The sequence below is a fragment of the Nannospalax galili genome, unplaced genomic scaffold (assembly GCF_000622305.1).
Source record: "Nannospalax galili isolate Female #2095 unplaced genomic scaffold, S.galili_v1.0 scaffold278, whole genome shotgun sequence".
NCBI lineage: Eukaryota > Metazoa > Chordata > Mammalia > Rodentia > Spalacidae > Nannospalax > Nannospalax galili.
In genome coordinates this window covers 3,286,440-3,314,221 of record NW_008347536.1, presented here as the reverse complement: position 1 = coordinate 3,314,221, position 27,782 = coordinate 3,286,440, and the positions used below count along the sequence as shown (strand labels likewise).

Sequence of the window (27,782 nt, the reverse complement as noted above, 5' to 3'; positions counted from 1 at the left end):
AAAAAAAAAAAAAAAGGCTAATAGGAACGAAAGGAATAGTACTTCTGTTTTGAATAATGCAGTATATTACTCTGTATGTAAATAAGACTAGCAACTACGAATTCCTGAATGAGTCTTTTTGTTAATTTATTTTTATGTTTTGGTTATGCCTGCATGTGTGTAAGTGCACCCATGTCATGCAGTTCCCTTGGAGGACAGGAGAGGGAGTCAGAACCCCTGGAACTGAAATTACAGACAGTTATTAGCTGCCACATGGGTGCTAGGATTTGAACCTGGGTCTTCTGCAAGAACAGCCAGTGCTTTCAACAGCTCTGATGAGCCATCTCTCGGGAGTAAATAAAAAAAAAAAAAAAGGCTAATAGGAACGAAAGGAATAGTACTTCTGTTTTGAATAATGCAGTATATTACTCTGTATGTAAATAAGACTAGCAACTACGAATTCCTGAATGAGTCTTTTTGTTAATTTATTTTTATGTTTTGGTTATGCCTGCATGTGTGTAAGTGCACCCATGTCATGCAGTTCCCTTGGAGGACAGGAGAGGGAGTCAGAACCCCTGGAACTGAAATTACAGACAGTTATTAGCTGCCACATGGGTGCTAGGATTTGAACCTGGGTCTTCTGCAAGAACAGCCAGTGCTTTCAACAGCTCTGATGAGCCATCTCTCCAGTGCCCTTAATATGAGTCTTTAACACGCTCATTTTGAAAAGGTGGCAAATAAAATCTAACTTTTTCTATTCAATGAAGTCGAACATTTTAACTTTATAACAAAGTTATAATATAGTATAACAAGTAATTCTGACTAAATGATTTGGATAAAAGAATCCTTCCAAAGTATCCAAATTCTTCAGGTCTATGTACAGAGAAAATTGTAGGCTCTATGCCTTAAATACTAACATATTTCAGAGAAAGCGATTGCCTTTGTGTATCAGATTAAGTTCTTCTCTTTTTTTTGGGGGGGGGTCTTTTTGAGACAGAGTCTCTCTGTAGCCCCAGCTGTCCTGGAACTCACTATGTAGACCAGGCTGGCCTTGACTCATAGAGATCTGCCTGCCTCTGCCTCTTGAGTGCTGGGATTAAAGGTGTGTGCCACACCATGCCTGCCAGATTAAGTTTTTACGTCACTATGCAAATGATCATAAATGATGTGTGCATGCATGTAGAGACCAAAAGTCAGTCTCATGTCACAATGGGTGACAGAATGCAGACTGTGGGAGGGTAAAAGGTTAAAAGACTGTTTTTGTACTGCAACAATCACAGCCATAGGAAAAATCACTCTGACCCATACCACACTAAATTTACTCCTATTCTATTCAAGAAGAGTTAATCCCTCCCTTCCTTTACAGTATTAAGGTGCTATGACATCACTAGTATTTAATTTAAGATCTTAACAACAAAAGCTTGGAGTTAACAATAGTATTTAAGTGAATTTATCATGAAAAACAACATGCCAGCAAAGTTATGAGGGGAAAAAAAGTGATTTACACCATGAACACAAATAGCACCTATTTCACAATGACAATCCTAAAAGTGCTTGATGGAAACAATGCTATATACTTCTGTTGGGTTCTTGGCCTAGTGGTATATAGAGCAATACATTTTTAAAGAAAAATTTAAGATTTTAACAAAAGCATGTTAAGTATAAACTAATCTATTTCCCAAAATTACATATAGAAATTTACTTACAGCCAGGCATGGTGGTACATGCCTTTAATACCAGCACTTTAATACCTTTAATACCAGCAGAGGCAGAGGCAGAGGCAGGCAGATCTCTGTGAGTTCCAGGCTAGTTTGGTCTACATAGTGAGTTCCAAGCCAGCTGGAGATCAAGGCGAGCCCGAAAAAAAAAAAAAAAAAAAAAAAAAAAAAAAGGAAAAGGAAAGAAATTTACTTACAAGTCCATATCCTATCATGCCTGTTGGTGTAGTAGCAGGGTAGGCCATTACGGGAGGTGCCTGGTATGGTATAAGAAAAGATAAAACAAGGGGACGTTAACCCCTGTATGTTATCTGAGTTCAAAGGACTAATCACAATAGTTGCAGTTTAAAAAAAAATTGCTAAGACAGCTATGATTAAGTGACATTTGTGATTACTAGTAACCAATAATACTCTGAGAAAAAGCATCTCAAAATTAGCAGAATTGTCACACACAAAAAACTTAGACACAATAGTGGTCTAAGATTTCAACATTCTTTTATAGCTTTCAAAAGCTAACAGAGTACTTGTTCACTCTGCAGAAGACCCTAGATGTTATCTCTAGCACCACCAAAACCAAGAAACAGTTTAAAAATCTTTGGATGTTTAAAGAATAACCAAAGTTCCAAAATTTAAAGCCTATCACTCTCTTAAAAATGTTTACCAGGAAAAAGAGATAACACTGACTGTACCCCTAGGTAGTGCATTTTCTTTAGTACTAGAAGGAAAAAAGATAAAGATTCCACATCAATTAATAAGCTATTGTTCAGCCGGGCATGGTGGCACATGCCTTTAATGCCAGCACTGGGGAGGCCAGAGGCAGGCGGATCTCTGTGAGTTTCTGGCAGCCTGGTCTACATAGTGAGTTCCAGGGCAGCTGGGGCTACAGGGAGATCCTGTCTCAAAAAGACCAAAAAAAAAAAGCTATTGTTTCTAAAGATCTCATCCACTGCCATCATAGTCATAGAAAGATTTCTAAGTGGTATCAAGTGTGACTACTGCTATGACCATAGCTTTTGCAGAAGGCAGTTAAGCAGGATGCATATTAGCTTTCTAATTTGTTCCCCCAAAATACAGAACTTAAGAGGAATAATCAAATTTTAAGTTTATATTTTAATGATTAAAAGAACTACCCACCACTAAGGTGTTTAAGTTCCCCTCCAATTACTACTTTGATTATTTGTAAATACACAATCTGGGAACAGAATTATTTTAGATATGGTTGCTGTCTTAACAATACTCCTTGTGTAATTTCTCATAATAAAGACTAAAACCAACACAGGTGAAAGACCAATAACACTGCTAAAATACGTTTGAAAATTAAATTATACATCAATTTAAACATATGCATGGAGAAGTTAAATGAAGCATAACTTAAAAAAAAAAAAAAAAAACACTGAAGAGAGTCAAGTTTAGTATTTAGGTGAGCACATAGGGCTTATTGGTCTCTCCCTACTTGAAAACCAACATCAACAAAAGCAGTAAGACAAACCGCCAAGTACAGCAGAAGCCTGTAAGATTACATGCAGTTGTTATTTTAAACATTTCCACAATCACCATTTCCCTTCATTCAGAAGTCATCAAGTGCATGGTGGCAGCACAGATACACATACAGACACCCAGCCATCTGGCAGCAAATGGCAGAATATTAAGCAAGAAAGAAAAATTGGTGTTTCCCATGCCACCATCAGAATCAATTCTGCAACACGCCCATGAAACCAGTAATGCTAAGAATTGTTGGCACACTGAAAATTTGAATGTGAAAACAAGGGATAGCCAGAAGGTTATGAGATTCTGCTGCAGCAGTGGTTAATAGCATGCCAATTTATTGCAAAAAAAGGGGAGGGGGCTAGTTTTTGGTCACTTACGTATTGTGGAAAATGCATGCCATTCTGTTTTTCCCAGGGAGAACAATTACATAATGCAATAACACTGGATTAGAACAAGTACTTACACAACAAAATACACAGAGAGCACTTTAGTTTACACATACATTCACTACCTAAAATCCGTGTATTTATAAATCAATGAAAGAATGTCTATTATCAAAGCACTATCAAGGTTGAAAAGGGAAACTGAATCTTTAGCTTCTTCCCTCTATATACACAACAGTTCACTGATTACAAATGTCATTAAACATAAAATACACTGGTGATGTTAACAGGGAAAATTCAGTGCATCACATAAACAGGGTTAAATCACAGGTCTGCCAGGAAGAAGAATAAAAAAAGAGTTTGTGGTATAACATGTATTTTAATAAGTAAAATGAATTTGTCTTAAATTAAAAAAATTAAAAACCTTGACAGTGTTTATGAATTAATAAAAAGGTTAGAAAAGGCAGCAGTTTATCTTTAGTGAATAACATTATCAGCCCCACACATTAGCCACTATAAAATACAAACATTTTAAACAGAATATCCTTAAGAAATGATACACAATATTATACACAACACAGTACCATAAATACTATTTTACCATCAACTTACATAAAAATGCTAGCTGGTTAGATGCTTACTACATTCTAGTAGTCCATGTTAAGGCAAATGCTATCTAAAACTTTCAATATTTCAATAAATACCAATTTAATATTAGATAAGGAAATGCTGTATTTTAATACAAGATTTTGTGTTTATAGCATAACACATGCATTATCAATGTGTAATTACCATCTGTGACCGTGAGACCCACTAACAGAAACTACTGTCACTCTACTCAGTGAGCCATGTTATAATGGGAAAAACACTGGATTCAGAACTAGATTTCAATTTAAATCTGCTTTTCAACTGCTCTGCATTATAAAAAAAAAAAAAAGTACATATAGCTTCAGCTTAAAACTGATGTATGCGGTCAAACTATTCTGAGAGAACATTATATTCTTTTTAAAAAATATTTTATTCATTAAAAAAATATATTTATTATTTTTATGTCTATGTGTGTATTGCCTGCATGCAGGTAAGTGCACCCGTATCATGCAATGCCTGTGGAGGACAGAAGAGGCTCTGGAACTGGAGTTATGGCCAGTTGTTAGCTACCATGTGGGTACTAGGTTTCAAACCCGGGTCTTCTGCAAGAACAGCCAGTGTTCTTAACCGCTGAGCCATCTCTCCAGTCCTTATTCATTATTTTTATGTGTATGAGTGTTTTGCCTGCATGTGTATAAATGCATTCATGTTATGCAATGCTCATGGAGGTCAGAATATGTCAGAGCCCCTGGAACTGGAATTAGGACAGTTGTCAGCTGACACATGGGTTCTGGGAATTAACTCAGGTCCTCTGCAAGAGCAGCCAGTGCACTTAACTGCTAAGCCATCTCTCCAGCCCCAAGAACATTGTATTCTTAAGATACACTTAATATAAGGCATGTGCATAAGCTTGTACGTAAAATCTAAACTATTAAGTCAGGCAAAGTGTTATATACCTGTACTTCTAGCACTGAAGAGGCTGAGTGAGAGAGGATATCCAGGGTATATATACTAAGACCGTATACTTACCACTCCCACACCAAAAAAAAAAAAAAAAAAAAAAAATCACTAAACTGTATTTAAATATAAGGTCACAAGGTTCTATAATTCATGATGACAGTGACACCTATCTAAAGAAAAATTACTGCCCTAAAACAGTAGTTTAATTTCAGTCTTATTTTCACTTTATGAAGTCTGAACCTAGCAACTTTATATAATGACACACAAAATTTTATCAGTATACTCATCTTAGCTCAACCCACAAATTTTAAGACATAAGTAACCCAAAGTAAACAGGGCAATGTCCTAAAAGGGATATAATGACCAGAAAGGTGTTTTAATTAAAAACATGACTAGAACATCTTTAGTACTAGGTGCTATTTAATTAGCAAATACTATTAGTTCTTATTATTTATGGGTTCTGCATTCACAAATTCAAATACTTGCTATTAGTGAAATTTATATCCCTCCAACCAAAAGTCATGGTACTTTCAAAGTTATATTTATGTGCACGTGCAGAGAGGCTCACATACTGAACTGTCCAACAGTTTACTGACTGCTAATATGGAACGAAGTGGATGCTCTGCCTCCTAAGCACTGGGAATGTAGGACATACACAATCGTGCCTGGCTTAGAATGAGGTTTTGTAGGGCTTGAAATTATATAATGTGAGATAGAAGTATCACGTTTCCTTGGGCAATGGATTTAGATAGAGTTCACTAACTTAATGTTCAAAATGACTTTACATAAAACTCACACATAAGGAGAATCAACTCCGTATATTATAAAACAACACTAACAAAACCCATAAAAATATAGTTTGAGGTCTGAAGAATGTAAGGATTTTCTATTCTAGACAGGTAAGTAGTAAATTTGAGACCACCAATGGAGTGATTAAGGGCATATGGTCTATAGCTTCCAGGTTACACGGGTGCTAAAAATGCACCAATCACTGAGGAGCTCTGCGACACTGCCATACTTCTTAGTAACTGAGCTCTTCTTTCCTTGTGTATAAAATGGGAGAAAATACTAGTGTCTAGCATATAGGGTTTATTTATTTGAGGATATAAAACATTACTTAGAACGATGTCTAGCACAGAATAATCTCTAAAAATATGAAGTACTTACTAAAAGTCAGTACTAATCCTCCCACTTGCAGCTATTACTTAACAAGCATTTTTATGTTACATGTTTAGTTAAACATTCATGTGTTAGTCAAGAGCTTTTCCAACTCACCATTGTTGCAGCATTCCAGGCAGTTGTTGGTGCAACCTTTGGTTGCCAGTTAGATCCTCCAGTTAACTTCTTTTCACCTGGCTGACTCCAATTTACATCACTTTAAATAAGCAAAAATAAGACTATCAACAGGCTGATAATAAAGATTCTGTATTATATACATACATTGAACATTTATGATACCAACTTGACATTTCTGTACACTTCTGAGATGAAAGCCAACATCTTCTAAGTGATATAGAAATAATACAAAAACAAAAAACAAAAAACAAAAAACCACTTACTTTTTAGTGGTTCCATTTCCAATGCCAAGATCTAGGAAAAGAGAAAAAGGAAATATTTTAAAACTAGAATTATTTTAATAAACAATTTAGTTTAAACATGACTGAAGAATCAAACAACTACTTACTGCCCACAAGGTTAGCTAAAGATGAGTCCAAGTCATCAGACACTAATTTGTTGGGTGGAAGTTTGGCAATGGGAAGAGTCTGGTTCTGAGAGGCCACTGTTGGTTTCAGAAGTCCACCTAGTTCATCAAAGCCTTAAAGTTACAAACAGATGAAATAGGACGTGTAAGGAATTTCACGATGCTACAGCCTTCTAAGGGAGTTCTCAAAGAAAATGAACATTAGTAAAATCCTCAACTGCAAAATGGAGAAATTTGCACCTCAAAGTGAAAGTATCACTAACTTTGACAAAAATCATGTCTAATCTTGTGATAAAATTCTATTATGGTTTAAGTGGATGGAGAGAAAAACACTATAAAAAGGAAATAGAATGAAAATGTCTCCCTGCCCTGGCAAAATTTTTTGAACAAATATAGCTAAAGTTTCTGTTACTTTGAGAAAGAATATTCATTTTATTTTTCTTTTTCACAATGGGCCTGGAAAGATGTTTCAGAGAGTTAAGAAGACAAACTGCTCCTGCAGGACTAGAGCTCAGTTCCCAGCACCCACATCAGGTGGTCTACAAATGCCTATAACTCCAGCTACAGGGGACCTGATGCCCTCTACTGGCCTCCACGGGCCCTTGCACTCACATATACACATACCCAAACACAGACTTCAAAAGTAAAATAAATCTTAAAAAAAATTCCCTTATATTTATTGTGTGTGTGTACATGTTGAGATGAGAGGACAACTTACAGGAGTTGGTTCTCCTTTGACCATGTGCAGGAATGAACTTAGGTTGTAAGGCTTAGCAGCAAGCACTCATACCCACTGAGCCAACTCACTGGCCCAACAAAGCATATTTTAGAAACCTTTTCACACTTCAAAATTCAGACTGTAAGCACAAACCTAGATTATACCTAATAAATCATTAAACTGCTCTATCAACATAAAGTCATCTGGTAACCTAGGCTATTCACCAAAACAATACAAAACCCTATAGGTTCTCTACCAAAGCATAGAAGAGAAAGGCAACTTCAACCAAACCAACCTAAGTATGACTAATCCAGTAATGCTACGGAGCTTAAAACAGAAAGCTAGTAAGGATGGTGGTTTATAAAACATGAACAGTAAGTTTCTAGTTCCTTTTTCCTAGGCCAGATTCAAAAGGAAAAGAGTCAAATGCACTCCCAAAATATAAACCCATTAGTTCATAATAAATTCATAGTTAATACATATGAGCTTGTTTATTTTATGGATAATTATGTTATATAAAGCACTTCAATATGCTAAAATTTAATTAAAGTCAACGACCATCCCACTGTAAAAAAATAAAACTGGAACATTAAAGGTTTATAGGAAATTCATAAACTTCAATTTAACAAGAAGCACAAAATATAAACCTCATTCTAAAGATTTATAACATTTAAAATGACAAATAGCTAGGCACACTATATAAACACCACTAAAATGATTTTTAAAAAATATCCAACCTGTATTCACAAACCTTATAGTCAAACTGAACCTACCCATCATGGCCTACCTAAACAAGCCAAATATTACAGGTTATGTCTTCAGTTTCCAAAATCACCAGCTTCATACACCATTATACAATGAGGCTATTTATTACTCATTCAGAGGTGTGAGCACTATGACATAGCAATCTACACATAGTCACTGACAACTCAACATTTTTACTTTTATTTTTCAGTCTTTTTAGAAACAGGGTTTTCTAAAACCCTGTAGCCCCAGCTGGCCTGGAACTCACTATGTAAACCAGGCTGGCCTGGAACTCACAGAGGTCCACCTGCCTCTGCCTCCCAAGTGCTGGGACTACAGGCGTGCACCACCATGCCCGGCACAACTCAACATTTTATCGAGAAATATTTTCTCTCTTATTTTGCTGTCAGACAAAATAAAACCTTCACAAACTCTAAAGTGCTATTAAGAGAAAGATCAAACTAATAGTTCTTTTGAAGAGGTTTTGGTGAAGATCAATTTTACTGACTACCCCAATTTAATTTAATTTGAGCTGGGTGTGGTGGCATACACCTTTAGTCCCAGCACTTGGGAGGAAGAGGCAGATGGATCTCTGCGAGTTCAAGGCCAACCAGCCTGGTCTACATAGCGAGTTCCAGGCTAGCTGGAGCTACAGGGAAGCCCCATGTTAAAAAGAATGTTAAGGGCAGCATCATGGTTACTTATGATAGCATATTTATTTTGTGCTTTTAATTTTTTAAAAAATAACCTTTTCTTACCTCCAGAATCCACAATAACATTTGGAGACTTATTTCCAAACACAGATTCAAAGTCAACATTAAGGCCAACTGAAGGATGTGGCTGTGTAACTGGAGAAGGACTGAATCCTACAAAAAAGCAAAATGCAAAAATGCTCAAATCTCTTGTGATGCCAAAAACTAGCTTTAATTTCTAGATGCCAAAAACTAGCTTTAGTAATACCACCAATAGAATGGAGAAGGCAATCAAAATCCCGTAAACAACAAAACCAAGAAAGTCCTCAGGTAAAACACTGAATGCTTCCTCTTCCACCACATCACTTTTTTTTTTTTTTTTTTAAAACAAGAGTACCCAGTGTAGCCTCAGCTGTTTTGTAGCGTTACAAACGTTACAAACTCAAACTCAAACTCATTGTGATCCTCCTGCCTCAGCCTCCCAAGACCTGGGATTGCAGATATGCACCACTGCACACAGTTCCATTTCCATAACAAAATCACCTACTAAGAAAACTAAGAATGAACAACTAGCATTCAAACACTTATTTAGTTCATTATAAAAATAAAACCTTTGCTTGTCTTTTACCTTAATTTTGTATCTAATAATTCTTCAAAACCTAAAATCATCTAAAACTCCAAGGTTTTGCAAGAAGCAAAATAAATACACAATGTGAGGGATCATTTGGGAATAAAGTATTCTGCAAACACTACCTTCTTACCTACTACCTTCCATCTCTCTCACCTTTTTTCTCTTTTCCCATCTTCCCTCAACAGTTAATCATAAGTTACATGGCTTAAAAAGGAAATTTTATTACTGTGTTTATTTGTTTGTTTGTGCATGTGCCAATGGTCTATCTGTGGAGGCCAGAGGGCAATTTGTGAAAGTTGGTTTGTTTCTTATACCATGTCAGTCCTTGATAACAAGCTCAGGTAGTTAGGCATGACAGACAAGCACTTTTTCACCCACTGAGCCATCTCACTGGACCAGAAGTTATTGTTTAAATTAATCTGAAAGTGGCAGGATTCTGTAAGTGACAACCTCACAAATCTTTATGTCTACCAGTGTCCAACTGCTTTAGGAACATTAAAGAAAAATGACTCCCCGGGGCTGGAGAAATGGTTCAGTAGTTAAGAGCACAGGCTGCTCTTACAGAGGACCTGGGTTTGGATCCCAGAATGCACCAAGCAGCTAACAACCATCCTCAGCTTCAGTTCCAGGGACTCTGATACCCTCTTCTGGCCTTTATGGGCATTGTACACAGATAGTACATTTACATACATGTAGGCAAACCACTCATACACATAAAGTAAAAATAAATCCCCCCATATTTTTTTTAAAGAGAAATGACTCCTTATCACTCTCAACTGAACTTATTACGATAGTGGAACTGACATGTAGAGGATCAAACATGCTAACATAACAGTAGTCTAGGAACAAACATATAAACAAGACTGTATTCTTTCTTGCCCATGTTATAGTGGTGTTCTACCAGTGTTAAGCAAACAAGCACCAAGCTGAAGTCTTTGAGACCAGCCCATGCTGGTGTAACACATGTAGAGCTTTAATCCTGAGGTTAAATTTTTCTTAAGTAAGGGTTTGAGATTCCAGAGAGTAAAAAGAATTAAAACCACGAACTATTTTAATTAGGTCTATCATATGACTTGATTAACCTGGAGTCACTAAATACATTCAAGTAGTGATCACAAAAAAGGAATTCTTCTACCTCAGAGAAGGTTGAACTGACTTGCTCCTAATGTCTCTTCCTTCCTTTCTAAATTCTACCAAGACAGAAACAAACCATAAGGGAGTTGAACTTTTGAAGTTCTGAACATAAGTTTTCTGTCCTCTTCTCCCAGCTTTCTACACAAAAGGAACTTTCATTGGAATCTCACTTTAAATTCTCAGTAAGCTGGAGAGATGGCTCAGCGGTTAAGAACACTGGCTGTTCTTGCAGAAGACCCAGGTTTGAATCCCAGCACCCATATGGCAGCTAACAACTGTCTGTAACTCCAGTTCCAGGGGATCCAAAGCCCTCTTCTGTCCTAGGTAGGCACTGCATGACATAGGTGCACTTACATACATGCAAGCAATACACACATACACATAAAATATTTTTTTAAAATCTCAGTAAACACAAGGAACACTGCTGATGCTAAACAAGGATATTGACAAGAAGCCACAGAAAGCAGCACACACTACTTTATAGCATTTAGCATTCATAATATGAATATTCCTGTGTGAGAATGTCTAAGTTTGATCTTGTTCCAACCCTTAAACTACTTTGAACTTAAATGCACTCATTTTAGATGAAACACAAACTCTATAAAAGCAGAAAATTGTCCCTGACCATTCTTTCAGAAGAATTTTAGAATTCTATACTCATCAATTTAGTAATATTTAAGTGTACAATGCTTTAATATATCATGGGCTCAATGGTTCTTTTCATAATTCCTTAGACAATGTATTTACTCAAAACAAACGTTACCATGGCTCTTACTTGCCCATACTGCCACCGGCACAGCATAATATGCACACATACGACTATAAAGGACTCTAAAACAATGCTGGTTACAGTACCACTGATATTTAGGTCATACATGTAACAATAAATCACGTCTAGGCTATTAAATCTAATTCTTATTTTCTCCTCCTATGCTGTCTCTGGTTTTCTGGACTTTGACAAACAGAAACAGCCTATCCTTTATAGTAATATAGGAACAACTCTATTACTTCCTATAAAAACAGTCATCTTCTGACGTCCCTGGGGGGATTAACTACAGAAGGAAAGGTTAGAAAGGTAATAACCTTTTTTTAAAAAATATTTTTTTATTTATTATTTTTATTTTATGTGTTTGAGTGTATTGCCCACATGTGTGTCAGTGCACCTGTGTCATGTAATGCCTGTGGAGGTCAAAAGGTGTTGGATTCCCTGGAACTGGACTTACAGACAATTGTTGGTTGACATGTGGGTGCTGGGAATTGAACCCACATCCTCTGCAAGAGCAGTCCGTGCTCTTAACCCTTGAATCATCTCTCCAGCCCCGGTAATAGCCTTTTAAAGTAATTAATGAATATTAATTCATTCTTTGAAGTGAGTGCACACCCATACACACACACACATACACACCTTTTAAAGTAATTCTGAGCTGTCTCTTTCTCAGTGGTGTCTCTTGTCCTGTGTGACTTCTTGCGTCAGCTGTTTCTCCCCGGTCAGGCAGATTTCAGGTTGGCTTAAGGGAAAGTAACTGTTGCATGCACCATAGTGCCATAGCATGTTTACCAGGCCTGTCAGCACTTCCTCCTACAGGCCAGCAGTTGCCACCTTCACACTGGAGAGGCTGAGAACCCACAGATGTTTTGTCCATAAGGCCTGGAGGATCCTGGAGAGCCCTCGTGTTCAGTCCACGTTGCAAGGCTGAAAAAATCTGGGTTCTGGTGTCAGCAGAGTCTGGCTGTGGCAGCATCAGGGTAGATGAACAAACTTGTTAGAACCGAAAGGCAAGCAGACAAAGAACAAAAGCTTTCCTCTCCAACTTCTATGTCTGGGCCCCCACTGGAAGGTGCCACCCACATTTAGAGTGGATCTTCCCCCTGCAATTAACTTAATTTAGAAAATCCTTCACAGATGGACCCAGAGGCTTATTAAGACTTATTCTAGATCCAGTCAGATTGACAACCAGGTAAAAAGCCATGGCCTCTGTGAAACCTTCGCACGAAGTGACTGTAGATGATGAATAAAACTAATCGGATCAAAAATGACCAAGGTAAAAATGACCACAAAGAAACCAAAACTACAGTGGCAGAATTCACATCTACATTGGGGGACTTACCGGGCTGGGGCTATAGCTGGGCAGTTAAGAGCACTGGCTGCTCCTACAGAGGACCCAGGTTCGATTCCCAGTACCCACATCGTGGCTAGGAACGGTCCTTAACTCCAGTTCCAGGGGAATCCAACTCCCTCTTCTGACCTCTGCGGCATTGCACATGGGTGCACTCACATGCAGGCAATACATTCATACACATAAAATTCACATCCTCTGCAAGAGCAGTCCGTGCTCTTAACCCTTGAATGTTAGTGCCCGCCCATACACACACCTTTTAAAGTAATTAATGAATATTAATTCATTCTTTGAAGTGAGTGCACACCCACACACACACACACCTTTGAGGCAAATACTTTCTCCTTATCATTTCAATGAATATCATTAATTTAACGGTCTTCTGTTACTTTTTAAATGACTTAAGGAATTACAACTTTTGAATTTAAAAAAAATCTACTCAACACAAAAAACAAAACTTTGTGAGCTTGGGTCAATGATATGGCTCAATGAGTGCTGTGCTTGCTGTGCAATCCTGACAAACTGCATTTGATGCCGGAACCACCATAAAGGTGGAAGGAGAGAACTAATTCCATAAAGCTGTCCTCTGACCCCATATACATGCTATGGCATATGTGCACCTACATAAACAGAACTTGAAAGAGAAACACCTTTGGGCAGTGAAAGCAGGAGGATTAAGTTCAAGGCCAATCTGGATCATATAGAGAAACCTTCTCTTAACAAACCATTAAAAAACAAACCCAGGGGGCTGGAGAGATGGCTCAGCGGTTAAGAGCACTGACTGCTCTTGCAGAGAACCCAGGTTCAATTCCCAGCACCCACATGGCGGCTACAAAACATCCTTAACTCCAGTTCCAGGGGAATCCGACCCCTTTTTTGACCTCCATGGCATTGCACAATACGGGTTCACTCAATACAAGTAGGCAATACACTCATATGCATAAAATAAAAATTAAAAACAAACAAACAAAACCCAAACCCAACTAATAAGACTATTTCAAAAGGAAAATTTTGAGAGAAAAATACAGTTCTCTGAAATAACCACTGTATTATCATGTTTACTTATCCCTGTATTTCACAAGACCCAGTAAAAACTGTTACTGATCAGTACCAATCCCCAGACAAATATTTAAGGGCAAATCTCAAAAGGACAGAATAAACAAACAAGAAGCATAAAATCAGCTAACACTGAGGACAGGAGAACATTCCAAAGAACAATTTTAAAAACAACTGGCTGAGGGGCCAGCAAGATAGCTCAGTGAGTACAGGTGCCTACTACCAAGGTCTGATGACCTAAGTTCAATCAGGACCTACCATGGTGTAAGGAGCAAACCAACTCCAGCAAGTTGTCCTCTAATTTCCGCATGGGTGCTGTGATATGCAGGAAGCACACAGGCGCGCGCGCACACACGCACACACACACACACACACACACACACACACACAGAGTCAGCTAAGCTTTACTTTATTGCTAGTGCACTGGCCAAGAATACACTTAAAAAGATATAAATGACTAAAGAAGGATGGATAATATGCTTAAAGAAAACAGTAAACAAGACACCCCCAAACAAACAAAAACAACACTGAGGTTCTTCAAAAGCTAATAAGGACTGAGATATATATAGAATTTGCTAAGAAAGCCTGGGTTCCTAGGTTCAACCCCTAGTACTACAACGGGTCAGGGAGAAAGTTTGTTTACCCTTAACAAGTTTATGAAAACTCAGTTCAAAGAGAAAAGAAATCCCTCCTATACAAACAAATCAATAAAATAAGCCAACCATAAAAGAAGGCTTATGGCATGTAAGGGAGAATTAGAGTGAGCCTGAATGCCAAGAAAGCCCTGACAAAGCATATGGGCAGAAGGAGGGCAGGGAAGGAGAGGAAGAGGAAAGGAGGGGTAGGAGGAAAAGAAGAAAGAAATGGTGCAGCAGGGAAGAGGAGGGTGGAGTAACTAAATATAGAAAATAAAATCCCAAAGGAGTCCAAGCACATGGTGTTCAAATGAAAAAGTTAGTAAAATAGAATTTAAAAAAAGAACATAAGGTTGTATCACGAGTGCCCTATTAAAGGATTAAGAAAAACCACTGTTTGTATCCCTGTTATCTCAGTATGAAAAGTGTAGTATGAAGAATTTTTGGCCAATTCCAACCTGCCTTCTAGTACCTAGTTTTACAGATAAAGAAGCAAGTCTGACCGGGTGTGGAGGCGCACGCCTTTAATCCCTGCACTCAGGCAAAGGCAGGGGATCTTTTCGAGTTCCAGGCCATCCAGGTGTACATAGTGAGTTCTCGGCCTGCTGGGGCTACAAGGAGACCCTGTCTCAAAAAAGACACAGACTCAGACCCCCCCCACACACACACATAAAAAGAGAAAGCCTAGACAAAGATTCTATTCTAGCACTTCAACTTTCGTATGAACTTAAAAACTTACTATTTCCTTGCATAACGCTGATGTAAAATTTTGCCTTTTCATATTGCAAAGATTTAAGGATAGAATATTTAAGGATAAGGTTATTCAAGTCAAGTTGCTTTTCTACTTTACTGTTTAAAAGGGAAACATCTTACTGTTTTTCATTTACCCGCCCCCCAGGCAATGAAGTGAAAGTGTTAAGAAAAAGATTAAGTATATGTACACATTTTAGACAACATGAAATTATGATATGCAACAGTTTAAAAAAAGACTAGGAGTGATAACTACAGTCTTTTCCAAGAACAAAGGGGAAAAAAACCAAGCACACATAAACATCCTCATTTAGATGTTACTTTTTAACCAACTCTCTGAAGAAATGAACAGGACAGGACATTTGACATTAAACAGCTAGAATACTGTTACCATGGTACAACAAAACACAGAAAGTTCCTAAAGCTTTGCATTAAATAAAATCAGGAGTATTGGCTGTCAGTTTTAAAACCTTACTAAATAACAGTATTACTCTTCAGTCTATTTTAAAATTCTGTATTAAAATCCAAATTAATTATTGCAGTGCTTTAAAAATAATTAATGCATAAGTAAAAAAAAAACTTAGCATAAACATTAATTGGGAAAAAAGGTTAAATGGTACTTTACCAACAAACATTTCATGAGTAGGTGTCCTAGTAGCAAAAGTGGATACATCTGAAGAAATGGGAAGGTGAACATCACCACTATTTTTTGTGAGGAAAGGATTTAAGCTTGGAATGGCATCATCAACAGCATCTACAGTAGCAGAGAAAGGATCTGCGCAGTCCAAGTGAATTACAGCAAAATGAAGAAAGTAAGCAAATAAATTAGTATCATATTAGTTGAAAGAGGCAAAGTGAAAAGTAGTATATTATTATTTATTAATTTTACATAAAAATATATCTAACCACCAAGATGTCAGAATTGCATTTTACATACTTGAAATCCTTAGGGGAAAAAAATTATATCCATTAACAATAGCAGTAAATTAAGGACAGATTTCTTTTTATAGTTAATAACAAACGAGGTACATCTATCTGTAAAAGAGCCACTGGCTTTGGTGTTCAAAGAATTGAAATAACACTTGGTAAAGGTATGATATAAGTAAACTTCCCAAAGAGTTAAGGGTAATTTCAAATTACAGCAAGAAATTGTTTCTAGCATGTGTAAAAAACTGGTTAGGTTCAAAGGTAGAAAATAAAAAGTAAAAATAAAGAAAAAAAGAATAGAAAAGAGATCTGTTGACAATTAAGAACTGAAGATGAAAGACTGTTCATTTAGCAGTCTGGGATCAGCTATGAAAATCTAGCCAGGAGTTTTAGTCTTTAAGTAGTTTTCTATAGGAATAACAAAAGTGTTTTTTTCTTTGTAACACAACTAAAAACAAGAAGATAGTTCTGTGCTTCCAATGAGTTTCATCTAGTCTATTCTTGTTTTACAACCATATGAATGAATAATAAAGCAGCAGCAATAACCCAAGAACCAGCTCACTCTCTATGACACAGGCACAGTTCCCTTAAAGTCAGTCAATGCAAGGCAAGCATTCCTTAAAGCATAACTTTGAAAATGAAAAATATCAAGAAAATAATGAAATTATAGGTTTAAGTAATTATAAAACATCCTTTAAATTAAAAAAAAAATTTTATATTATTCCAGGAAGCATTCTTATCAACTCACACTAGGAAATACAGCCCTATGAATTCCTCAAAATTTGTCAACTATTGAAATTCAAATGATACTTTAACATTTTTCTCAATGCAAACCAAAACAAATGAAACAATGAGGAAAAAAAGTATCAGAAAAAATAATTCAGAAATAAATAGTAGTGAACAGTAAGATCTAAGGTGTTTTTTGGTATTAAACCCAAAATGTAATGCTAGTCACCGTGACTCCTTGAACAACAACAAAGTTGCTGTAAGTTTAGAATTGACTAGTTGAGTTGAACTATTTAAAAAATTTTTTTGATAGTAACATATAATTTTAAAGTACATCATACTAAGTTGCACAAGTAACACAAAATATCTCTCTAGTCGTCCTTGCTCCTTTTCCCCTTAGACAGAACAATTCAAAATGAGTCCTAAATGACTAATTTACTTTTTACACACAGACACTGATTTTTTTCACAAAGACAGACACTGATTTTTTACACAAAGGATATATTTCATGCAAGCTGAAAGTAAAGCAAAATAATGAGAGGCTAGAGAGATGGCTCAGTGGTTAAGAACACTGGCTGTTCTTGCAGAAGACCCAGGTTCAGTTCCCAGGACCCACATGGTGGCTAACAACAACTCTTAACTCCAGTTTCAAGAGATCTGATGCCCTCTGGCCTTAGTGAAACACCAGGCATGCACTGGTACACTTACATGCAAGCAAAACACTCATACACATTAAAAAAAAATTTTTTTAAACAAAAATTTTAAAACTTCAGAATTTTAAAATTAAACTACAAGTGCACTGGGATGATAATATTGTCTATGTTTAGAACTGCTGTAAGTTAGTGATGAAAATCATTAGCATCCATTTTTAAGTAATAAAAGTTAAAAAAACAAACAAACAAACATAATGAGGTACCATATCTTATGGGGTAGGAACGTAAGCCAGTGATAAAGCACTCGGACAAAATGTATGAGATCCTGGGTTGTAGCCCCATTAAAAAATAAGGGAAGGAGGAAGGGGGAAGGGAGTAAGGAAAAAGGAAGATTTTTACTCTTTTGATGAAAACTTCTCCTATGTTAGAGTTCCTTATTGAGTCTGCCTCAATTTTAAAAACCTGAATTTCAGTATCATGGATATGAATGCAGACTAACTGCTTAAAACACATTTCAGTTAACTAAATCACAGTAATGAAAATAGTGAAGTTATCACCAATTCAGAAGCTAAATGCCTTTTCTCATAAATTTTCTCAAAATTTAATTCTGCTTAAATTAAAGGGCTCACGGTAAAGACCACATTCCTTTTCTCACATGTAACAAGTTTTTGGAAAAGTAACTACAGTTTCTACTGCTTCTGTCCCGCTGTACTTGCTTTGTACTTTGGATGGTTTCATTACTCATGTACAGCAAGCTAGCAGTCAAAATACAGGGACTTTTATTAGAGAACAGCTAACCGAGCAAAAAAACCTTAACACAGAGAAACAATGCATAATTAAATATAATGTACTTATATAGGCTGTTAGGAAATATTTTTTCCAGAAGACTATGGAACTATTACAGACTGAAATCATTTATCAGCTTTCACAAGTTCAACCACTCCAGACAGAAACTTTATCTTATCATTGTTGAAATTAACTGTGCATGACATAATTCAAAAAGAATTTTACAGTTGCATTTTTTTTTGAGATATTAAATACACTAGCTTCATTAAGTCTTCTGTAAAAATTTTGGTCCATTTAGAAAAAGGACTTTTCAGCTTCTATTTATGAAAAATAAGTGCTGGCAAGATGGCTCAGCATGTAAAGGCATTTGCCACCAAGCCTGACAACCTAGGTTTGATTGATGGAAACCACACGGAGGAAGACGAGAACTGACTTCCAAAAGGTATCCTGACTTCCATACATGTGCCATCACATGCGTACATCCACACTCATACAATCAATAAACAAATATAATAAAAATTTTAAAATAAAGGAAAAGCAAGCTAAAACTACTTAAATTATCTCAGTTCTAAAACTTTTTTAGAAGCAACTGATAAGCAGAAATTCAGGATTCAAATCAGGATCTGTTAGGACATTAAGAAATTCCTTTCCTAACCATTATCAGCTGCATACAGCTTAAGTCTCAAGTTAACTCTAAAATACTAAATTTAAGCCATCTTATTATATTTATTTTTAATTAATTTACTTTTATTTTACATATATGAATGTTTTGCCTGTATGTACATGCACCATGTGTGTACAATGTCCACAGAGGTCAAAAGACAGTATCAGATTCCAGTTCCAAGGAATTCAATGCCTTCTTCTGACCTCTGTAGGCGATGCATGACACAGGTGTGCAGACCTACCTACATGCAGGCAATACACGCAAACACATAAAATAAAAATAATATATTAAAAAATAATGAAAAGAAACAGTGCCTTAGTATAGCTCACTGGGAGAGCATCTGCCTAGCATATGCAAGGCCCTGGACTCAAAAGTCAGAACACCAAAAATGGATGGATGGATGGATGGAAGAAGAAAGGAGGGGGCAAATTTTTGTGATGGCTAATCTGGTTGCCAACTTGACACACCCTGAAAAACGGAACCTCAACAGAACTGGCTTGCCTCGATCAGATTGACCAGTAGGCATTTTCTTGATTGCTGCTGAAGATCCAGCCCACTATGGGCAGTGCCATCCCTGGGCAGGTGGGTCTAGTCTGTATAAGAAAAGAATCTGAACACGAGCCTTGGAACAAGTCAGTAAGCAGTGTTCCTCTATGGTCTCTGCTTCAGTTCCTGCCTGACTTCCCTTAAAGATAGACTGTGACCTGCACGTGTAAGATGGAATCGACTCTTTCCTTCCCAAGTTGTTTTTGGTCATGGTGTTTTATCACAGCATCAGAAACTAATCTAGAAAAACTATATTCTTAATTCAAATCATTAAAGAAGAAAATCTATTTCAAAGTACCACACACATACAAAAAAAAGTATAAAATATATTCTTAATTCAGATTGTTAAAGAAGAAAACAATCTATTTCACATACAGTAAAGAGCTTACTAATTTTAATCCCACCACTTGGGAGGCAGAGGCAGGTAGAACTCTGTGAATTCAAAGGCCAGTCTGGTCTACAAAGGGAGTTCCAGGCCAGCTGGGGCTACAGGGAGACCCTGCCTTCAAAAGGACCACACCCCAAAAAAGAAGTTTACTAATTTGTTTTTGCTGTGAGACATAAGCCTATCAATTCAAATGCTACATGAAAGCCATTATAAATTTTAACATATTTTAAACTTTTATGCTTAGTATCACTCATCCTGAAAATATCATTCTCTTTCTAACAAAATTTGGGTGACTATTTACAAAATAATACATACATACATGTGCACATAAACATATATACCAAAACCAACCACAAGAGACAATTTGAAAACTAGATCCCTAACCACATAAAAACTAACATGAAGAACTTTGCTGGACCACAGCCACCTTACAATGAAAGACTTAGTCAAAGAGCACCAAATATTCCTATTATCTTACAAGTCTAAATTAAATCAACATTTAAATAAAAGAGGACAGAATTATCATGAGCTACCTGGTCATAACAGAGTTTGATACTTGACAACACTATCATAACAAAGGTAAAGCATTTTGACCCACAAGGAATTTTTTTTTCTATATCCAAAGCAGTACTTACACATTTTAAGTTCACATTAAAGGAATGAATTCATACTTAGGAAAGTGGTCCACCATCAAATTTAATTTCATCTTCACTAAACCTTATTTCACAATTAAATATGAATTATAAATTTTCATTTATATGAAATTAGAGTCTTCAAGGAAAAACTAGTTCACTGCTACTTCAGTATGTCTCAAGTTCTCATGTTATCATGTACAAACAAAAGCAATAAAAGCAAATAAAGGTACTTAACAGAGAGGGCAATAAACTTCCTAACATTTAAAGTAGGATTAAGGCTTACCTCCCCATGTACTTGCTACCTGAGAAGCAGTTGGCATAGCATGTACTGATGGATGAAAGGTTGGCTGCTGCAAATCAAGCAGGTCATTTGGCAGCTTAGATGTGCTAGGAAAATATTTTGGAAAGCTGTTTTATTTCTAGATGAACTTTGCTTCCCCATACCCTCAAATCATTTGAAAGTGAAAAGTCTCAATGTGCACCTCAAAAGAAGATCAAGTCTAGCACAGTTAATAGATGCACGCTCCTCAGTTAACATTTTAACGTGGCCTGGCAAAAATTGTTTTTTCTTTAATTGTTTGATTTATTTTTATTTTATGAATGTTTTGTCTGAATGCATGTAAATGCACATCTGTGTTCGAGCCCATAGAGGTCAGAAGAGGGCACTAGATCCCCCTGGAACTGGCGTTAAGGATGGCTGTTGGCTATCATGTGGGTGGCTCTGCAAGAGAGACCAAATCTGGGTGCCCTCTAAGAGCAGCCAGTGCTCCTAACCACTGACCCATCTCTCCAGCCCCCTGGAAAAATATTCTAAACACCATACCTTAAGTTTATGTAGGATTTGAGTAATAGTACCTTTTCTGGAAAAAACTCAATGACTTTCCCCAAGAAAACCCTGATTTCCTTATACTATATCCCAATAATATAAATTAGTAATCTAGTCATGTTCTATTTCCTAAACATACAAAATATAAACACACTATATTTAGGTAGTATACCAATTATATGATTCATCACATCTTTTGCATTAATTTGAATTACAAAATCATATATTAAAATAAGCCTACAAAAATCTATAACATAGCTATTAGAAGCCCCTATACCTAAATATCCAAAGACAACCTTAATTTAACTCTGTACCTGTTAGAACTAGGGGTAGAAAATATGTCAATGGCTGGTGCAGTCATTATTCCCCCTGCTGAGGTGGACACAGGCGAGGCTGCAGTTGTTAAAGAGGTATGAGGTTTCTTTGCAAGTTCTTTTAAACGCTGTTCCTGTTGAGAAAGAAAACTATCTTAAGGAATCTAGAAACCATACCTGTAACTACAGATTGTAAAAAAAGACACATTTTAATTTTGCTTTAATAGTCAAAGGGTATTGTCTAACTTCACCAAGCATTCTATACGAGGAAGAAAACTTAAGACTGAGTTTTAGCCTTTAGGATAGCAATGTAATAAAAACTTAAAACCTTTTACTTAATGATCACCTACACTTGTTCTTCCAAAGAGAAGGCCCACACTTACCTTTAAAGCTTTTAAACGAGCCTGTTCTTCCTCTAATGCTGCCTGCTTTTCCCTTTCATCCACTTTGGTCAGAGACAGGCCAGTGCTTGCCAAAGAAGAGACTGCATTGGAAAGTGTTGTGGCCCTAGAATAAATGGATAAAATAAATGGTAATTTGTCTCAGTGCTAAACATTTCACTCTAAAACATAATATAAACTGGCAACCTTGCTCTTGACAGACTAGAATAACAGTCAGACTTAAAATTAGTATTTCAGATGAAATTTTCTACCCAGTAACCTAGAAAATTCAGACAATTCTAACACCATTGACCAAAATGCACATTCACTGCTTTTAGAACTAAGCACTCGATTCTAGAAAGAATCAACAAGACAAGACTGGAGTACACTGCCTCTCCCAAGACAAGGTACCAACAGAACTGTCAAAGAGCCTTCACACTCTAAGAAAGATCTAAGAGGAAAAAAAAATATTCCATTAACCACATGCAACAAACCTTTTCAAATCTGTCACACATGCACAATTCTCACTAGCTATCTCCTTTTCCTTCTAGAGTTACCCATACTACACCATGAACCCCAACATTAAATTCTAGGATGAATTTTCTTTTCCATAATCTCAACATTACTAATTTCTATTGTAAAATACATAAACTGGCAAAAACTTTCTTTCACATAAAACCAAGATTATGAGTCAGGAAAGATAGAAGTGAGAAGATAAAGGAAAAAAAAAAAAAAAAAAAAAAGAAGCCAAACATATGATAGTTACCTGAGGGAAATTAGTATGCCTCAATCATGTGGCTAGACTTTTCATTACCTTCCTATAACCAAATGGAAACTACAGTACTTCTGAAAACCTACTATAAAATGCAAAATGCAAATCTATCAAGAAACATAAGCATTAAAATTCATGAATGGTTTTTGCCTGTGGATTTTTTTATGGTCTCACAACATAGCTCAGGCTAACCTGAGCTTGGATCACTTTATAATCCAAGCTGTTCTCAAACTTGCCATCCTCCTGCCTCAGCTATCAAAGTTCTGAGGCTATAGATGAGCCTACCATACCAGACATTGTTTAAATTTTATTACAATAAAAATAGGAGAAAGTTCCAAAGTATTAAAGAACCAAAGGAAGATTCTCAATATATATTTTATATACTCCTTCTTTAAAAGAAGAAAATCTTCATTTAAAAAAAAGCATAATAATTACCTAGGTAATTAGTAAATCCTGCACAAAAATTGTATTACAGTATTAATGCAAGATAATTTCCTTTTGCTTTTTTATTTGCTAGGTTAACTGGGGAATTAGCTCAAAACAAACTGATTAAACTAGGACATGGTAATCATCAATCCCATCCAATGGCATTAAAGAAAGATGAGCAAATGTGATGTTGGACATCCTAGGTTTGAGTCCTGACATCACCACTACATATTCCACAAGGATAGTGTAAGGGTTGAGCCAAAAAAAAAAAAAAAAGTCTCATAATTTTGATGCACCTTATATATCAAAGCATGCCATTTATGAGATGTTTAACTATTTTACAATTCTGAACCAAGACATCACTGTCATTAACTTTTTACTTTTTTTTGGTCTTGAGACAAGGTCTCCTTGTAGCCCCAGCTGGCCAGGAACTCACTATGTGGACCAGGCTGGTCTTGAACTCAGAGATCCACCTGCCTCTGCCTCTAGAGTGTTGAGATTAAAGGTGTGCCCCAACACACCTGGCTACTGTCATTATCTTAAACTGATTCTTATTGATGGTGACAAAACACTGCAAGAATTTCTAACTATATCAAGTCAGAAAGAAACTAAACAACTCGGAAACTAAGCTGGTTTCATCAACTGTCTCAGAATAATCACTCCCATTCTTTACTTTTCAAAGAACAATGTGAAACAATGTACCTGCTTGCAGCTGTGGAATCTTTGATTTTCTTCCCTTCCAAGGAAGCTAAATGTTGCTCCAAAGCATCAAGAAGACTGCTAGGGGCCTGAAATGAATATTAAGAATTTCATAATAATTAATCATTTGACAAAATAAATCAAAGTGTCATCTATCACAAGAACAACAAAAACAAACGGTGTGTTTCTCATGCACTAATTACCAGTGGGATTTTTTTTCAATCTACTGAATAGAAATGACTGCTTTTATTTTTATTATTATAGAAACATGACCTGGTTGAAGCTATTAATATATATCAAAAAGAACTGAAGGTAATCATGAAAACATAAAAAGAATCTTGCCAGAACTTAAGGTTTCTGAAATGTTTAATATATTTAAATTTTTAGAAAAAACATACTTGTAAAAGATATACATATTACTGACCATGTAGCAGATACTAAAAAAAATTAGGGAGGTGCTGAAGAGATGGCTCAGCAGTTTAGAGCACTGGCTGTTCTTGTAGAAGACCCGGGTTTGAATCCCAGCACCTATCTACATGGCAGCTAACGACCACCTGTAACTCCAGTTCCACCCTCTTCTGGCCTCTGTGGGCACTGCACAACATGGGTACAGTTAACATACATGCAGGCGTAACATTCATACACATAAAATGAGAAAAAAAAATGCGCTGGAGAGATGGTTCAGCAGTTAATAGCACTGGTCACTCTTAGAGAAGGACATGGGTTTGGATGCCCAGCACCCACATGGCAGCTAACAATTGTCTGTAACTTCAGTTCCAGGGATTCTAGGCCCTCTTCTGACTTCCAAGGGCATTGCATGACACAGGTGCACTTACACACATACAGGCAAAGCACTCATACACATAAAATAAATTTGATAATTGAAATTTAAATAAAATTAAAAACAAATAGGGGCTGGAGAGATGGTTTAGTGGTTAAAAGTGTTTGGTGCTCTTCCAGAGGATGTGAGTTCACTTCCTAACACCCACATCAGCTCACAGCTGCCTTTTTCTCCAGTTTTGGGTGATCTGATCTGCTCTTCTGGCCTCCTCAGACATCTCTACATACTTGGGACATACACTCAAACACACACATACACATGAATAAAATTAAATCCCAAAATATAATAAAAACTACAAATAGAAGTGCCATATGACCCAGTTATATACTATTTCTTGGCATTTATCCTAAAGATTCTAAATCAACAGACCAGAGATTCTTGCACATTCATGATTATTTCTTTTTTTGGTCATTTTGAGACAAGGTCTCCCTGTAGCCACAGTTGGCCTGGAACTCGCTATGGAAACCAGGCTAGCCTTGAACTCACAGAGAGCCATTTGCCTCTGCCTCCCAAGTGCTGGGATTAAAGGTACATGATTTATTTATTATTATTATTATTTTATTTTTATGTTATGTGTATGATCATACAAAGTGTACCTGTGTCATGCAATGCCCACAGAGGTCAGAAGCGGGCATCAGATTCCCCTGGAACTGGAGTTACAGATGGTTGTTAGCTGCCATGTGGGTGTTGGGACTCCAACCTGGGTCCTCTGCCAGAGCAGCTGGTGCTCTTTACTGCTGAGCCATCTATCCAGCCCCTCATGACTATTTCTTAATTGTTCAAAATAACTATGGTATGGAACCAAACTAGATGGCCATCAACACATAAATGAATAAAAAAAATAATACATATACATAGTGAAGTTTTATTCAGTTGTAAAGAGATCAAGATATTGGCAGGAAAATGGATGGAAGTAGATGTCATAAAATCAAAAGAGCCACAGTAGGAAAGACAAGTGCCATGTTTTCCCTCATATACAGAATCTAGATTTAAATTTGTTGTGTGCATTTGTTTATGAACATGTATTTAGGTATTGTGTAGATTTATCTTCAAAATTGAAATAATTCCCTCCTGGAGGGAGATGGGAAGCCTTCAAGATTCAGTGTACTCATAAATGTTACAAGATTCATGAGGACCCTCTCCCCAAGGTTACAGAACTAGTGAACAATTATTAGGAGAGAAGAGATTCCCTTTCTTTTGAAATAGGGTCTCCCTGTAGCCCCAGCTAGCCTGCAACTCACTACGTAGTCCAGGCTGGCCTTGAACTCACAGAGATCTGCCTGCCTCTGCGTCCCAAGTGCTGGGACTACAGGCATGTGCCACTACGCCTGGCGAGAGAAGAGATTCTTAAGTGAAACTTCCAAGTTGGAGAGGCAGTATGAGAGATGCAGCTTTCATGGGTCATTACCCATGTTTGGGTGGGCTTTTCCAAGGTCCAATTCTTTTTGAGTCACCCACACTCTTGTAAGCAATTTCAATAAATGTACTGGTTCACCAAGGTAGATATATTTTGTTTAATTAAAGAGTAGTAAGTAAATGATATAGCACTCATAGGACCACCAAATAAGAGATTAGGAGATCATTTTATGTAGTCATTATGTTAGAAGATTCTTCAGCAACATATTAAATGTTAAAATCTAAGGCTGGAAAGATGGCTCAGTGGACCCAGATTAGGTTTCCAGAATCTACGTAGCAGCTAACAACTGTCTGTAATTTGGGCTCCAGGGGATACAACACCCGCTTTGGGCCTCCGAAGGCACTAAGCGCAAGCATTTGCACTTACATACATGCAAACACTCACACACATAAAACTTAAAAAACTTTTTTTAAAATGTTGAAATCTGTTAAGAAAAGTTATAGTCATCTTGGTACTGCAGCACACAAGACAGTGGATTCATATGTACCATAAACTAACCTGTGAAAGGTCTGGTATGTCTCCTCTGTCAATTCCAACTTGCTGTAAGAAGAGACATTATATTTAACACATGAATATTAAAGCTGTTGTACAAATAAAATATGAGAAAATGATATAATCTATAGAAATGATATAGACAGACTTCTAAAAATTAGAGAACAATTTATTAATCTCTAAAGATATCACTCAATGTTTAACTATTAGATGCTATGAAATTAACAGTAGGAAGACCAGAGTTGGAAATTCAACAAATTAAGTTACATCCCATGTCTTCTAAACATCTATATAAACTACTTTACTACAATATAAAAAAAGTCATGTCTGCTGGGCATGGTAGCGCACGCTTGTAGTCCCAGCACTTGGGAGGCAGAGGCAGGCGGATCTCTGTGAGTTCCAGGCCAGCTGGGGCTACAGGGAGACCCTGTTTCAAAAATACCAAAAAAAAAAAGTCATGTCTTCTTTGAGTCATATGATAACACTATGCCAAAAATAGGAAAGGCTAACTATGAACAAATTCACTGGTCCATAAAAGAAACAAAACTAATGGCATAAACTTTCTTCAAACCTATTTTCTATCTTTCTCCATAAATACACTTTCCCTAACAATCACTACTGACACACTTTTAAAACCTTATGTTTAGGGGCCTGCAAGATGGCTCAGCAAGTAAAGGCACTTGCTGCCAATGAATTTCATCCCTGGAACTCACATGGTGAAAAGAACTGAGTCATGCAACCTGTTCTTTGACCGCCATACATGTGACATGGCACTCAACTGCTCACACACAAAAAATATAATTAAAAAAAATTTTAAGTCTATGTTTATTCTGGTAGATCAGATTTTTTTTTAAATGTTAAGTGACATCTAACCAGGATATAACTACTTTCACAAACAACTCTAACATATTTCCATGATGTTTAGACAATAGCTAATTTCCAGCAAAAGGTAATTCCTATTTAGTTTAGCACCCAAACTAAAAAACCACATTTCT

The 27,782-nt window shown here is 36.6% G+C and overlaps 1 protein-coding gene across 16 annotated transcripts in view; it reads right to left on the bottom strand.

The window, feature by feature from the left end:
- Picalm (phosphatidylinositol binding clathrin assembly protein) overlaps nucleotides 1–27,782 on the bottom strand; it is a 95,690-nt gene that overhangs the window by 11,704 nt on the left and 56,204 nt on the right. For 2 of the 16 annotated variants that reach the window (XM_008844147.2, XM_008844143.3), the window contains exons 8-19: nucleotides 26,794–26,835; nucleotides 24,041–24,126; nucleotides 22,144–22,267; nucleotides 21,761–21,894; nucleotides 20,904–21,007; nucleotides 15,921–16,070; nucleotides 9,039–9,146; nucleotides 6,801–6,932; nucleotides 6,676–6,706; nucleotides 6,392–6,491; nucleotides 3,563–3,586; nucleotides 1,895–1,954 (exon numbers count right to left, since the gene is read on the bottom strand). In XM_008844147.2, coding sequence (XP_008842369.1) covers nucleotides 1,895–1,954; nucleotides 3,563–3,586; nucleotides 6,392–6,491; nucleotides 6,676–6,706; nucleotides 6,801–6,932; nucleotides 9,039–9,146; nucleotides 15,921–16,070; nucleotides 20,904–21,007; nucleotides 21,761–21,894; nucleotides 22,144–22,267; nucleotides 24,041–24,126; nucleotides 26,794–26,835 — 1,095 coding nt within the window. The remainder of the gene's footprint in view (nucleotides 1–1,894; nucleotides 1,955–3,562; nucleotides 3,587–6,391; nucleotides 6,492–6,675; nucleotides 6,707–6,800; nucleotides 6,933–9,038; nucleotides 9,147–15,920; nucleotides 16,071–20,903; nucleotides 21,008–21,760; nucleotides 21,895–22,143; nucleotides 22,268–24,040; nucleotides 24,127–26,793; nucleotides 26,836–27,782) is intronic. The other 14 variants (XM_008844148.3, XM_008844144.3, XM_008844149.2 and 11 more) reach the window with 7 other exon arrangements.